The 13,014-nt window shown below is 46.4% G+C and overlaps 1 protein-coding gene across 4 annotated transcripts in view; it reads right to left on the reverse strand.

Moving 5' to 3' along the window:
- Positions 1-13,014, reverse strand: part of B3GNTL1 (UDP-GlcNAc:betaGal beta-1,3-N-acetylglucosaminyltransferase like 1) — a 114,483-nt gene that overhangs the window by 46,238 nt on the left and 55,231 nt on the right. For 3 of the 4 annotated variants that reach the window (XM_053569266.1, XM_053569264.1, XM_053569265.1), the window contains one exon: positions 8,245-8,340. The exons of the other annotated variant lie outside the window; for it this stretch is intronic. In XM_053569266.1, the coding sequence (XP_053425241.1) occupies positions 8,245-8,340 (96 nt within the window). The remainder of the gene's footprint in view (positions 1-8,244; positions 8,341-13,014) is intronic. 4 annotated transcript variants of the gene reach the window in all.

Here is a 13,014-nt window from a genome sequence, read left to right on the forward strand (position 1 = left end):
AATAAATGTCTGCTGTTAAGCTGCCCAGTCTGTGATTTTCAGTGATGGCAGCCACAGCTGAGACACAGCGGAAACATGGAGAGGGGCACACCATACACCTACGCCAGCAGTGATGACCAAGGAGGCCACTTCAGGTAGCCAGCCCCTCACAACTGCCTCAACAAGGGCCCTGCTCACTACCACTAAGCTGCCAGAACCTCCAGGGAAGGCTCAGAAGCAAGATGGGGGCTCTGACCATGCTTCTCTGGTCCCCTAGATGTGGGAGATACAGGCTCCAGGGAAGTGACCCCACTGAGAGGGACCGGCATAGAAGGGGCCAGGAGGGCCAGCCCCAGATAGGTGGGCCTCCTGGGAGGCTCCTGTTCCAGGTCACCTGTGAAGACAGCTTCTGTTTGTTTGGAATTAGCTGATTGTTACTTCTACACTACTCTGATCCAACTTTGTACATGTGAATATCTAATCAGGCATTTCAAGGAGATGCAGGAAAAATCATATCAAAATGTACTACTTTCCACATCACAAAAGTGCCTCAGGAGGTTAGGGTGGAGGGAGGGTAATGGGTGGGGCCACACCTACAGTGCATCTTAGAATGGGTACAGGTGAAACTTACTAAAGGTAGAATACAAATGTAAAATAATGATAATACCAAGTGCTAGTGAGGATGAGGAGGGCTTCTAAATTCATTTTTAGAAGCCCTGACCACACTTAATCCCAAATATGCCATTATTGTAATTTGGGAATTCGTTTAGATGTTAGTGATTTTACACTTTAGGGATTTTGATCATTAGAGATTTTTATGTTTAAGAATTTCAGCTTTTGGAATTATGGTGTTTGGACTGTGTCTCAGGGTTAATGTGGCCTAACCCCTGGAAATGGGCCTTTGGGTGTAGATGAGGTTATGAGGGTGGGGCTCCTACTTGGTCTCAGTGTCTTTTTTTTTTTTTTTTTTTTTGAGACAGCCTCAAGCTGTTGCCCTGAGTATAGTGCCATGGCATCACAGCTCTCAGCAATCTCCAACTCCTGGGCTCAAGAGATTCTCCTGCCTCTGCCTCCCAAGTAGCTGGCACTACAGCTACCCACCACAACACCTGGCTATTTTTTGGTTGCAGCTGTCATTGTTTGGCGGGCCCGGGCTGGATTCGAACCCGCCAGCTCAGGTGTATGTGGCTGGCACCTTACCCACTTGAGCCACAGGCGCTGAGCCAGGTCTCAGTGTCTTTATCAGAAAGGACACCAGAGAGCTGCCTCTGTCTCCACTGCATGAAATTGTCTTGTTTCCACAACAAGAAATTGGCAGTAGGCAAGCCAGGATTAGCGCCCCACCAGAGAGCAAACTCTGAGCTGACCTTAGACTTTCCAGCTCCCAGAACTGTGAAAAAATAAATTTATGGTAGCCCGCACTGATTAAGATAATAACCCAGGATATATGCCAAAATCAGTACCAAAACAAAGATTGCAGACCTGTATGTAAAACCTAAAACTATAAAATTTTTCAAAGAAAACACAGGAGAAAACTTTTATGAACTTGACTTGCCAAAGATTTCTTAGATACAACACCAAAAACACAATCCAAAAAGGAAAATTGATAAAAACTCACACTCATTGAAAGACATTTTTATATAATTTTTTTTTTTTTTTTGGTTTTTGGCTGGTGCTGGGTTTGAACCCACCACCTCCGGCATATGGGACGGGCGCCCTACTTCTTGAGCCACAGGCGCCACCCTGAAAGACATTTTTAAAAGAATGGAAAGACAAGCCGCAAAACTCCAAAAAAAATATCTGCAAAGACTATCTGATAGAGACCTTGTGTCTAAACATAAACAACTCTCAAAACTGACCAATAAGAATGCAAACAATTCAACAAAATTATAGAAAAGGATTTGAACACTTTATCAGAGAAGATATATGGATGTCAAATAAGCCCATGAAAACCCACTCAACATTACTAGTCATCAGGGAAATGCAGATTAAAACATTAAAATCTAGATTAACTAAAAAAAACTGATCACATCGAGTGTCAGCAAGGACATGGAGAAACCAGAACTTACACACCACTAAAGAACATAAAAAGGGTACAACCAACTTGGAATATACTTTAAAAGTCAAACATTTTCTTAAAAATTTAAACTCACACCTCCCATACGAATCAGCTCTTTCACTCCTAAGTATTTTCCCAAGAAATGAGGCTATACTACATACACATCCTGAACTATGTGTAATAGCTAAGAAGTGAAAAAAACTCAACATTCCCCAGCAGCTACATGCGTAAACAAATCATTAAATACCCTTACTCAGAGTGGCGGGCAGGGGTGCCAATCCCCCATGCAGTTCAGGCTGACTGGAAGCTTTATCAATCACACCAACATTCAATTAACATGTTTTGTATGTTGTATGAATCATATACTATATCTGTGCAATACAGTAAACTAGAGGAAAGAAAATGTTCTTAAGAAAAGCATAGGAAAGAGAAAAAAAATTTACAGTTCTGTACTGTATTTATCGATACTGTAAGTTTGCATCATCTACCATCTATTATGGAGCAATTCAGTGTTTTATTGCAATATCCTGACTTTTCTCTGCTTCTTGGGAGAAATTCCAGCATCACTGCTTCCTGGGCATTACTCAAGCCTTATAGTATTCCCCTAAACACAACAAAAACTCCTGGAGAACCAAGAGACCACGTTTTCTGTGACATGCAGCTTACTGGGAAGATGAACTGCACACATGGAGATGATCAGTGTCACATCATGTTCTGTGAACACTTGCAACATGTGAGCTCACGGTAACACTAGTTAGTGCTACCAGCTACGGAACAACTGTAGCAGTACAGCGTGCTAGTTAGTGTTACCAGCTAGGAAACAACCACAGGAGGACAGTGCATGCTAGTTAGTGTTACCAGCTAGGAAACAACCACAGAAGGACAGTGCATGCTAGTTAGTGTTACCAGCTACGGAACAACCACAGAAGGACAGTGCATGCTAGTTAGTGTTACCAGCTACGGAACAACCACAGAAGGACAGTGCATGCTAGTTAGTGTTACCAGCAAGGAAACAACCACAGAAGGACAGTGCATGCTAGTTAGTGTTACCAGCAAGGAAACAACCACAGAAGGACAGTGCATGCTAGTTAGTGTTACCAGCTATGGAACAACCACAGAAGGACAGTGCATGCTAGTTAGTGTTACCAGCTATGGAACAACCACAGAAGGACAGTGCATGCTAGTTAGTGTTACCAGCTAGGAAACAACCACAGAAGGACAGTGCATGCTAGTTAGTGTTACCAGCTATGGAACAACCACAGAAGGACAGTGCATGCTAGTTAGTGTTACCAGCTAGGAAACAACCACAGAAGGACAGTGCATGCTAGTTAGTGTTACCAGCTATGGAACAACCACAGAAGGACAGTGCATGCTAGTTAGTGTTACCAGCTATGGAACAACCACAGAAGGACAGTGCATGCTAGTTAGTGTTACCAGCTAGGAAACAACCACAGAAGGACAGTGCATGCTAGTTAGTGTTACCAGCTATGGAACAACCACAGAAGGACAGTGCATGCTAGTTAGTGTTACCAGCTGGGAAACAACCACAGGAGGACAGTGCATGCTAGTTAGTGTTACCAGCTAGGAAACAACCACAGGAGGACAGTGCATGCTAGTTAGTGTTACCAGCTAGGAAACAACCACAGCAGTACAGCATGGTAGTTAGTGTTACCAGCTACGGAACAACTGTAGCAGTACAGTGTGCTAGTTAGTGTTACCAGCTAGGAAACAACCACAGAAGGACAGTGCATGCTAGTTAGTGTTACCAGCTATGGAACAACCACAGGAGGACAGTGCATGCTAGTTAGTGTTACCAGCTATGGAACAACCGCAGAAGGACAGTGCATGCTAGTTAGTGTTACCAGCTATGGAACAACTGTAGCAGTACAGCGTGCTAGTTAGTGTTACCAGCTAGGAAACAACCACAGAAGGACAGTGCATGCTAGTTAGTGTTACCAGCTATGGAACAACTGTAGCAGTACAGCATGCTAGTTAGTGTTACCAGCTATGGAACAACCACAGCAGTACAGCATGCTAGTTAGTGTTAACCAGCTAGGAAACAACCATAGCAGTACAGCATGCTAGTTAGTGTTAACCAGCTGGGAAACAATCACAGCAGTACAACTCGCTAATTAGTATTAACCAGCTGGGAAACAACCACAGCAGTACAGCATGCTAGTTAGTGTTAACCAGCTGGGAAACAACCACAGCAGTACAGTGTACTAGTTAGTATTACCAGCTGGGAAACAACCACAGCAGTACAACACACTAGTTAGTGTTAACCAGCTGGGAAAAAACCACAGCAGTACAGTGTACTAGTTAGTGTTACCAGCTAGGAAACGACCACAGCAGTACAACACACTAGTTAGCGTTACCAGCTGGGAAACGACCACAGCAGTACAACACACTAGTTAGTGTTACCAGCTGGGAAATGACCACAGCAGTACAACACACTAGTTAGTGTTAACCAGCTGGGAAACGACCACAGCAGTACAACACACTAGTTAGTGTTACCAGCTGGGAAACAACCACAGCAGTACAGTGTACTAGTTAGCGTTACCAGCTGGGAAATGACCACAGCAGTACAACACACTAGTTAGTGTTAACCAGCTGGGAAACGACCACAGCAGTACAACACACTAGTTAGTGTCACCAGCTGGGAAACGACCACAGCAGTACAACACACTAGTTAGTGTCACCAGCTGGGAAACGACCACAGCAGTACAACACACTAGTTAGTGTTACCAGCTGGGAAACAACCACAGCAGTACAGTGTACTAGTTAGCGTTACCAGCTGGGAAATGACCACAGCAGTACAACACACTAGTTAGTGTTAACCAGCTGGGAAACGACCACAGCAGTACAACACACTAGTTAGTGTCACCAGCTGGGAAACGACCACAGCAGTACAACACACTAGTTAGTGTTACCAGCTGGGAAACGACCACAGCAGTACAACACACTAGTTAGTGTCACCAGCTGGGAAACGACCCAGCACTGTATGTCACACTAGCTAGTGTCACCAGCTATGACTCGCGGCTATACTTTTATGTTTGTTATATTCTCTCACCTGAGAATAGCATCATGCACAGTTTGTAAGTGTGTCCATAAGTTTTGATAAGTTTTAACTTTTTATAATAGATTTGTATTTATTTTATGATAGTAAATAAACAGACTACCATCTTCATATATTTTATATATTCGTGACATATCTAACTTTTTCTTAATTTTCAAATTTTTTAGTTCGTCTACAAGCTTTTTCAAATTATCATAATTGGCTCCATGAACAAAAATGCTTTTTATGAACTTCTCTTATGTTCAACTTCCCTGGCCACTAAGATTCACTGTCCAGAACTTTCTAACTTTGTTTCACTGATCTATTCCCTTTTGAGATGTTTTTCCTCCAGAAACGGCAGAACCTCCTTGCAGCCACTGGGTAAGGACAAGGCCTTACACCATCTGCTGTCTTGCAGCCCCCACAGATCATGTCCAAGGACTAGCTGAGCTGCCTTCTTCCTTCGTCTTGCCCACATACATAGCAGTAACAATGATCAGTATTATCCCCCCAACTCTTTACACTACTATAATCCCCCTGGGGGACTTACCTGCCATCTTTTCTGGCATATGTGCTAGCATAATTTCTCATTGTGCTTACGTGCCCGGCACTCTGCCCCACACAGGTGACAACATTCACTCATTTCACACATACATTATTTCAACTCTGGAAAAATGTTGACTCTACCAGTTGAGGAGGCAGGTTTGAGGCTGTCCTCCCCAATAAATCTCCCTTCTTCCTTGATAATCTTCATTGTCTTAGTAACTGGCTTTCTGTGCAGTGAGTAACAGAGGGAAACCTCCTGAAGCTTCATTGATATTGCTATAGATCTCCAAAACAACTTTCTAGTATATTTATTTTTAAAAAATCCATGTGCAGGCTTGGCTGGGCACTCGTAGCTCAATGGTTAGTGTGGCCCCATACACCGAGGGTGGTGGGTTCGAACCCAGCCCAGGCCTGCTAGACAAAATAAATAAATAAATAAATAATCCATGTGCAATTTAAACCTGTGCTGTTCAAAGGTCAACTGTGGGGCTGGGTGCGGTGGCTCATGTCTGCAATCCCCCAGCCCTTTGGGAGGCCAAGGCAGGTAGACTGCCTGAGTTCAGGAGCTAGAGATCAGCCTAAGCAAGAGTGAGACCCTGTCTCTACTAAAAATAGAAAAACTAGCTGGGTATTGTGATGGCTACTCAGGAGGCTGAGGCAAGCGGATCTCTTGAGCCCAGGAGTTTGAGGTTGCTATAAGCTGTGATGCCATGGCACTCTACCCAGGGCGACAAAATGAGACTGTCTCAAAAAAAAAAAAAAAAAAAAAAGGGCGGTGCCTGTGGCTCAAGGAGTAGGGTGCCGGTCCCATATGCCAGAGGTGGCGGGTTCAAACCTAGCCCCGGCCAAAATAAAAAAAAAAAAAAAAAGGGAAAAAGAAAAAAGGGTCAACTGTATTATTCAGTAATGAAAACAAAGGAACTATTGCTGTGAACAAACAACACAGATGAATCTCAATGTAATTATGTTGGCTAAAAGCAACCAGACTAAGGAAGTCTCTTCCATATTATCCCATTTATGTAAAATTCCAGAAAATGTAAAACTCATCCACAGGGAGAAAGTGGATCAGTGGTTGCCTGGTGTTGGGGGCGGAGGACAGCCACACTCATCACCCTGCAAGGGTGGTTCCTGGTACACACGTCAAAGCTGATCAATCTTTGGAAATAGGTGCTGTCTATTATACATCAGTCACACATCAATAACTTTTTAAACACAGATGACAAATGAATAAATAACTATTCTCATGAAGTCTCTAAATCTAGGGAATCTAGGAACAGAGTGATTTGTTAAATGAGATCAAGGAGATGCAATCTGCAAAAGTCTCACTGTTGAAAGCACCAATGGTCAAATTACCAACATCTTCAAAAAAGGATTTCAAGGACAAAGAAAAGATGACGAGGGAATCTATAAAGAGATTCATCAGCAACTACAATGACCTCTTACAAAGAAAAAAGGGGGGAAGAGAAAGGGGCAGAAGGGGAAGGAAGGGGGGAAGGGAAAAGGGAGAGGAAGGTGAAGAAGAGGAGGAAGGTGGGGAAGGGGAAAAGGAGGGGCAGAGGGAGGGAAGAGGGAGGGGAGAACGCGGCCAAGAAAAGGGGAAGAGGAAAAAGGAAGGGGAGGGGAAAAAGGGGGTGGCCACTTTACCAATCGGCAAGTGCCAGGAAGGACCCTGGCATCTTCACAGTCAACGTACTTTGGTGCAGGATTCCATTTATACAAACTCCTGGAAAACGTAACCACTCTACAGTGATGGCATCAGGGTTGGCCTGGGTGATCTGGCCACAGAAAAATGACTGGAAAAGCCCAGGGGTGAGTTCTGAGCAGCCTACTTTCATCTTTGTAAATTTTTTACATTGCTCGAATTTCTTTATGGAACAGTCAAGTATAATTTTTACAAATACAATAAAGTTATTTTTAAATTGTTTTAAGGGGATACAGCTATGTAATTGATAAAGGAACATTTGTTTACTTTTAATAAAGTAAACAAATGTTTACTGCTTATTGTCCTGTGCTCAGTATTTCATGAATTTACTTGTGGCCGGAATGGAGCTTGTGGCCAGAACCAAGGCAGGTGCCCTTGGCCCTAACCAGTTAGGATGCACGGACGAGACAGGGACCAGGGCAGGTGCCCTTGGCACTAAACAGTCATGACAGAGGGACAAGAGTCTCTGCCTCTAGGGGAGGTGGCCAGGCTACTCAGAGGATGGCATAGACAAGCCACACACCCATGGCCCGGGCCGCCCTTCTGCCCCACTCCATCTGTGTAGGGGACACACTAGGGACACATGTGTGGGGACTCTGACATGCCAAGAGTGGGATTTCTGACCGCACCATCCAGCACTCCACGGTGATGTTGTTTCCTGAGTCAGACCTCTAATTGGCACCATTAGGCCATGACAAAGCCAGTGTCTGTCTGCACCATGCTGCTGGCGTTTCACATGGCCCAGTCAGCAGCGTGTGAAGATGCAAAGACCATGCCCCAACGTCAGATGCAAAGGCTACACATACGGACAGGAGGCAGGAAGCCGGCTCTGGGAAGGACCTAAACTGTCGTGCATGAAGCAGATATGTCTGCAATGAGGACAGATGGGCCACTGAGAGGTACCTGGGTCAGAAGCTGGTTGGGCGCCAGCTGGTTGATCCAGCGCGTGTACCGTTCAGTGGAGTTGGGGGGATCTCTGCTCACGCAGCAGCCTATAATCTGTGAAAAATAACAACAAATAGCAGGTAAGAGAAGACCGTACAGGCAGCATGTGTACTCAGCCCGCTCACGTATACCCCACACTGCTTTGAGCTACAGGTGCAGATAGGATCTCACTGTGGCCTGCGGACTCTGGATCAGGCAAGGAGGAATTCCTGGAGCATAGTGAGGTGGAGGGGTGGAGGGGAAGGGCTGTCCAGCCCAGAGACAGGCAGGAACTCAGTGTTACTGGACCCATGCAGCAACGCTGAGTAGCATCTAAGCAGTGAATAGCTGACGCTTCCCTCGGTGGAATTAAAAATATGACACATAAATTTCCTCCTTAATGTACTGAAATTAAAATGACCCACATACACAGTCAAAAACACCCACGTGTTATGTCCTATGACTTACTTCTTGAACCATATCTCAAAGCAGATGACACAAATTGCCACCATGGCCTTTGGCACCAAGTCTGAACATCTTCACTTTAGCCTCAGGAAACCCCCTCTCCCTGGGCCACCAAATAACCCCCTAAGAACATGTCTTCTTAGTGTCCCCACACACCTCTGCTTCCTGCCAATTATTACTGTGACATTACACAAGCTCAGCAGCATCCTTCCCACCTCCATCCACCCTCTGCCTGGCCTCTGCCCCCCCTTGCTGTGGATACGACCCATCTCACTGCCTGTCACCTCCTATGCCCCTGCACTAGCCCCTGGCTCTGTCTGCTCCTGCCTCACCTGCCATAGCACCCTGAAATCTGGAGCAGTCACTTGTACTCTTGCTGTAGGACACTCCTGAGGTATGTCTAGACATCTCTAAGATGTTCAGACACAGGAGATCAGGTCCTGCAGACAGTTTGAGGTCTGGACAGCTGCACAGGCAGGAGCTGGCTGGTTATGGGGCAGCCAAGCACTCTATCACTGGCTCAGTTGTGGGAGGAGGCCTGGGGACTGGTGACAATGGAGGCAGGATACCAGGGAAGTGAGAACCAGAAAACGTGCTTATGCTCAGAAAAGTGCCTCTCAGGCACAGGCCTGAGAATTCAGCTTGAAAACAAGATGAAGGGAAAAAGGAAAACAGTTGTAATTTTGACACTAATATCAACTCCTCCTGGGTTGCTGATTTGAGTTAAATGCCCTGCTGTCCTCAAGGAATCACATTTGGCTGCTCCATGGCAGTGTCCCTAGGGGGACACCTCACTTCCCATCTACAGTGTCCTGTGGTCACTACGAGCTTCTCTGAATGAACGCCAGTATGAACCTGCCCTCCTTTGCAGCAGAGGTGACCCAGCAAGTAAGCAAAGCCCTGAATCTAGAAGGAAAATTACACAGAACCCACTGAAAGTGGAATAAGGTGTTGCCACTTGCCCTCCTCTGAAGAAGGCTTAGAAACAGTTTATGGGAAACCCTTCCCAGCACCCCAAGGTGAGTGCTACGTTACCCCCCTCCCACAGACATGGACGGTCAAGTTGACAGTGGGGACTACGTCACAGAGAATGGCCTGACAAAAAAGGTAAATGTTTTCTGTCTCTTCAAAACCCCCTGACCCTTTTGTTTTGAGAACTAAAACCTACACCCCTGCCTCAGGCCTGGGGTGGTGAGGGGTGGGGGTGTTGGGGGAAGGGTGAGGCAAGGCAATGTCTTTCATTCTTCATGCTGTGGAAAAGGGTTGAGAGCCGGAAGTCTCAAGATGGGATGGGGATAAATCTGGGCAGAGGCCATGAGATTAGCCCAGACGGGATGGTAGGACTAATTGGAATCTTTAAAAGCTCCGTGCTTCTGTTCAGAAAGGGGACACTGGTATTTTCAGACAGGAGTCTGCCAGCCTCCTCATTTGCTGGCAAATTAATAAACTACTCTTTCTTTCTCCTCAAACTACTGGTCTCTCTTTTTCTGATGTGGCTTCAGGGGACAAGTTCTGAAAATTTGGTAATACCTTTTTGGCACCAGGGACAGGTTTCATGGCTGCCAATTTTTGCACAGACTGGGGCAGTGAGGATGATTCTGGGAAGACTCGAGCACACTACACCCACACTTCAGATCATCAGGCATTGGATTCCCATAATGAGCGGCAACTGAGACCCCTTGTTTATAGCAGGGCTCAAGCTCCTGTGAGAATCTAATGCCACCACTGACCTGACAGGAGGCGAACTCAGGCCATAATATGAATGATGGGGAGTGGCTGTCAGTACAGATGAAGCTTCACTAGCCCGCCCACTGCTCACCTCCAGCTGTGCAGCCTTGTTCCCGACAGGCCTCAGACTGATACCCGTCAGGGGCCCAGAGGTTGGAACCACAGCATTAGGGTGACCCCTGGTGCAGGGGTGCTCCTGGGGCCCTGGGGTGCATCAAAAAGTCCCTGACCAGCAGGCACACTGGTTTCCCCTTGGTGCTCCCTGCAAGCCCAGCGTGTCCAGGGCCAGCTCTTATTCCAGAGCAGGTGATGTGAGGGCAACAAGTTCCCCCTCATGGCAGCGGCCCTCCCCAGACCACAGCCTGGGCTATAGCCATGAGAGACCCCAGGTCACCTTGTCTGGACATGACTATGTCATCCCTGCCCCCCAAGAACCAAGGACACTGTCAGAACACATCTCATACCCACTTGAGGCCCTAAAAAGGCAAGACTAAATTACCCTGACAGCTCCCACCTCTCCAAGGGCTAGTTTGACAAGTTCTGACCCCGATCTGCCTGGGGTAGTCTCCCCCAAGTGTGGGCACACAGCAGCCACGTGCCCTTGGCTGATGTTCCAGTCCTGCCCCCTAGAACATCCTCAGAGGAAGGCTCAGAGGGACACACATACTGTTTACATAGAATGACTGAAAGTCTTATTTATTTAATTAACACACAGCTTTCCACAGGAGCAGGAACAGAAGCAGAGACACAGAGCTGGCCAACATGGCTGCCCAGATGATAGTGGCTTGGCATTCGGGATAGGTCCTGCAGCCCCAAGCTGGGGGGCAAGCAGGGCCAACCAAGATGTTTCCGACCACCAAGCTGTGATTTACTGTCCAAACACCAAACTCTTTCTTTGTTCTTTCTCTTCACTCTAGGAAATTCCTTCACTTCACTCCTTATAAGCTCATTATGGGATGCATCCTGGGAGATGGGGTTAGGGAGTTCATACATCCAGGCAGAGAACAGATCTCCCTGTAGTAGACGGGAGAGGTGAGGCTGTTCCTCCAGGAGGATCACTGCTCCCTCTGGGGTAGGTGGAAGAGATGAGGCTGTATATCTAGGCAGAGCACGCATCGCCCTGGTGTAGACAGGAGCAGTGAGGCTGTATGTCCAGGCAGGGCACCTGCCTTCCTGGGATGGACAGGGTTCAAGGAGGCTGCATGGTATTGAAAGGACAGAGAAAACAAGGCTCCAAAGTCCCTGAGGCCCTCTCCCTTCTGGCCTGTGAGGTGGAGATGAGGAAGCTCACCTTACAGACTCAGTCTTGGAAGACAGGGAGGTCTTCTCCTGTGCCTCTTGCCCCTTGACAAGCTGTGTACATGCTGATCACTGATACTGAACATGCAGATTGCCCCATTCCCCCAGGCCAAGTGGATACTCTAACGTGGAGAGCAGGCCCCTTACCCATCCCATCAGCCTTCAAGAGTTCACCTGTCCCGAGGCCATGGAGCGTGGCCTCTCCCCAGGAGGTTCGCCTGTGGGACGACTAGTCAGGCACACTCCCTGCTGCCACCACTCCTGCAGCTATGTGGCTTGGTTTTCATGCCTCTGTGCCTTTGCTCAGGGGACCCCAAGAGGAAGGCTCCTTCTTCATCACCCTCAGGACTGCCACCCCCAGAACAAACATAGGTTTTCCTGAGTCCATCCTGACTTCTGTTCCAGAACTGCTCTTGGCTCCAATTGTCCCAGAAATGGGAATAAATACTATACTTGGGGTTGCCTCATAATGCTGAAATGCCAAAGTCTAAAGGTTCTGCAGTGACTTCCATGCAACTGTCCAATTTATGAAAACTGTCATCAAGAATCTTGCTTTCCCATTTTCTATAAATGGACTTAAAAAATAATGACCAAGTATGAGTGTATACTCAGCATTCATTTCATTCTTTCAAAACAAACTATACAATATAATTGACATAACCACCAACCAGGAACTGCAAATTAAGATTTATGCAGGTCAAATCAAAACAACCCTGAGATATCATCTAACCCCAGTGAGAATGGCCCACATCACAAAATCTCAAAACTACAGATGCTGGCGTGGATGTGGAGAGAAGGGAACACTTTTACACTGCTGGTGGGACTACAAACTAGTACAGTCTTTCTGGAAGGAAGTATGGAGAAACCTCAAAGCACTCAAGCTAGACCTCCCATTTGATCCTGCAATCCCATTACTGGGCATCTACCCAGAAGGAAACAAATCCTTTTAGCATAAGGACACTTGTACTAGACTGTTTATTGCAGCTCAATTTACAATAGCCAAAATGTGGAAACAGCCTAAATGCCCACCAACCCAGGAATGGATTAACAAGCTGTGGTATATGTATACCATGGAATACTATTCAGCCATTAAAAAAAATGGAGACTTTACATCCTTTGTATTCACCTGGATGGAAGTGGAAGACATTATTCTTAGTAAAGCATCACAAGAATGGAGAAGCATGAATCCTATGTACTCAATTTTGATATGAGGACAATTAATGACAATTATGGTTATTGGGGGGAAGCAGAAAGAGG

The sequence above is a fragment of the Nycticebus coucang genome, chromosome 18 (genome assembly GCF_027406575.1).
Source record: "Nycticebus coucang isolate mNycCou1 chromosome 18, mNycCou1.pri, whole genome shotgun sequence".
NCBI lineage: Eukaryota > Metazoa > Chordata > Mammalia > Primates > Lorisidae > Nycticebus > Nycticebus coucang.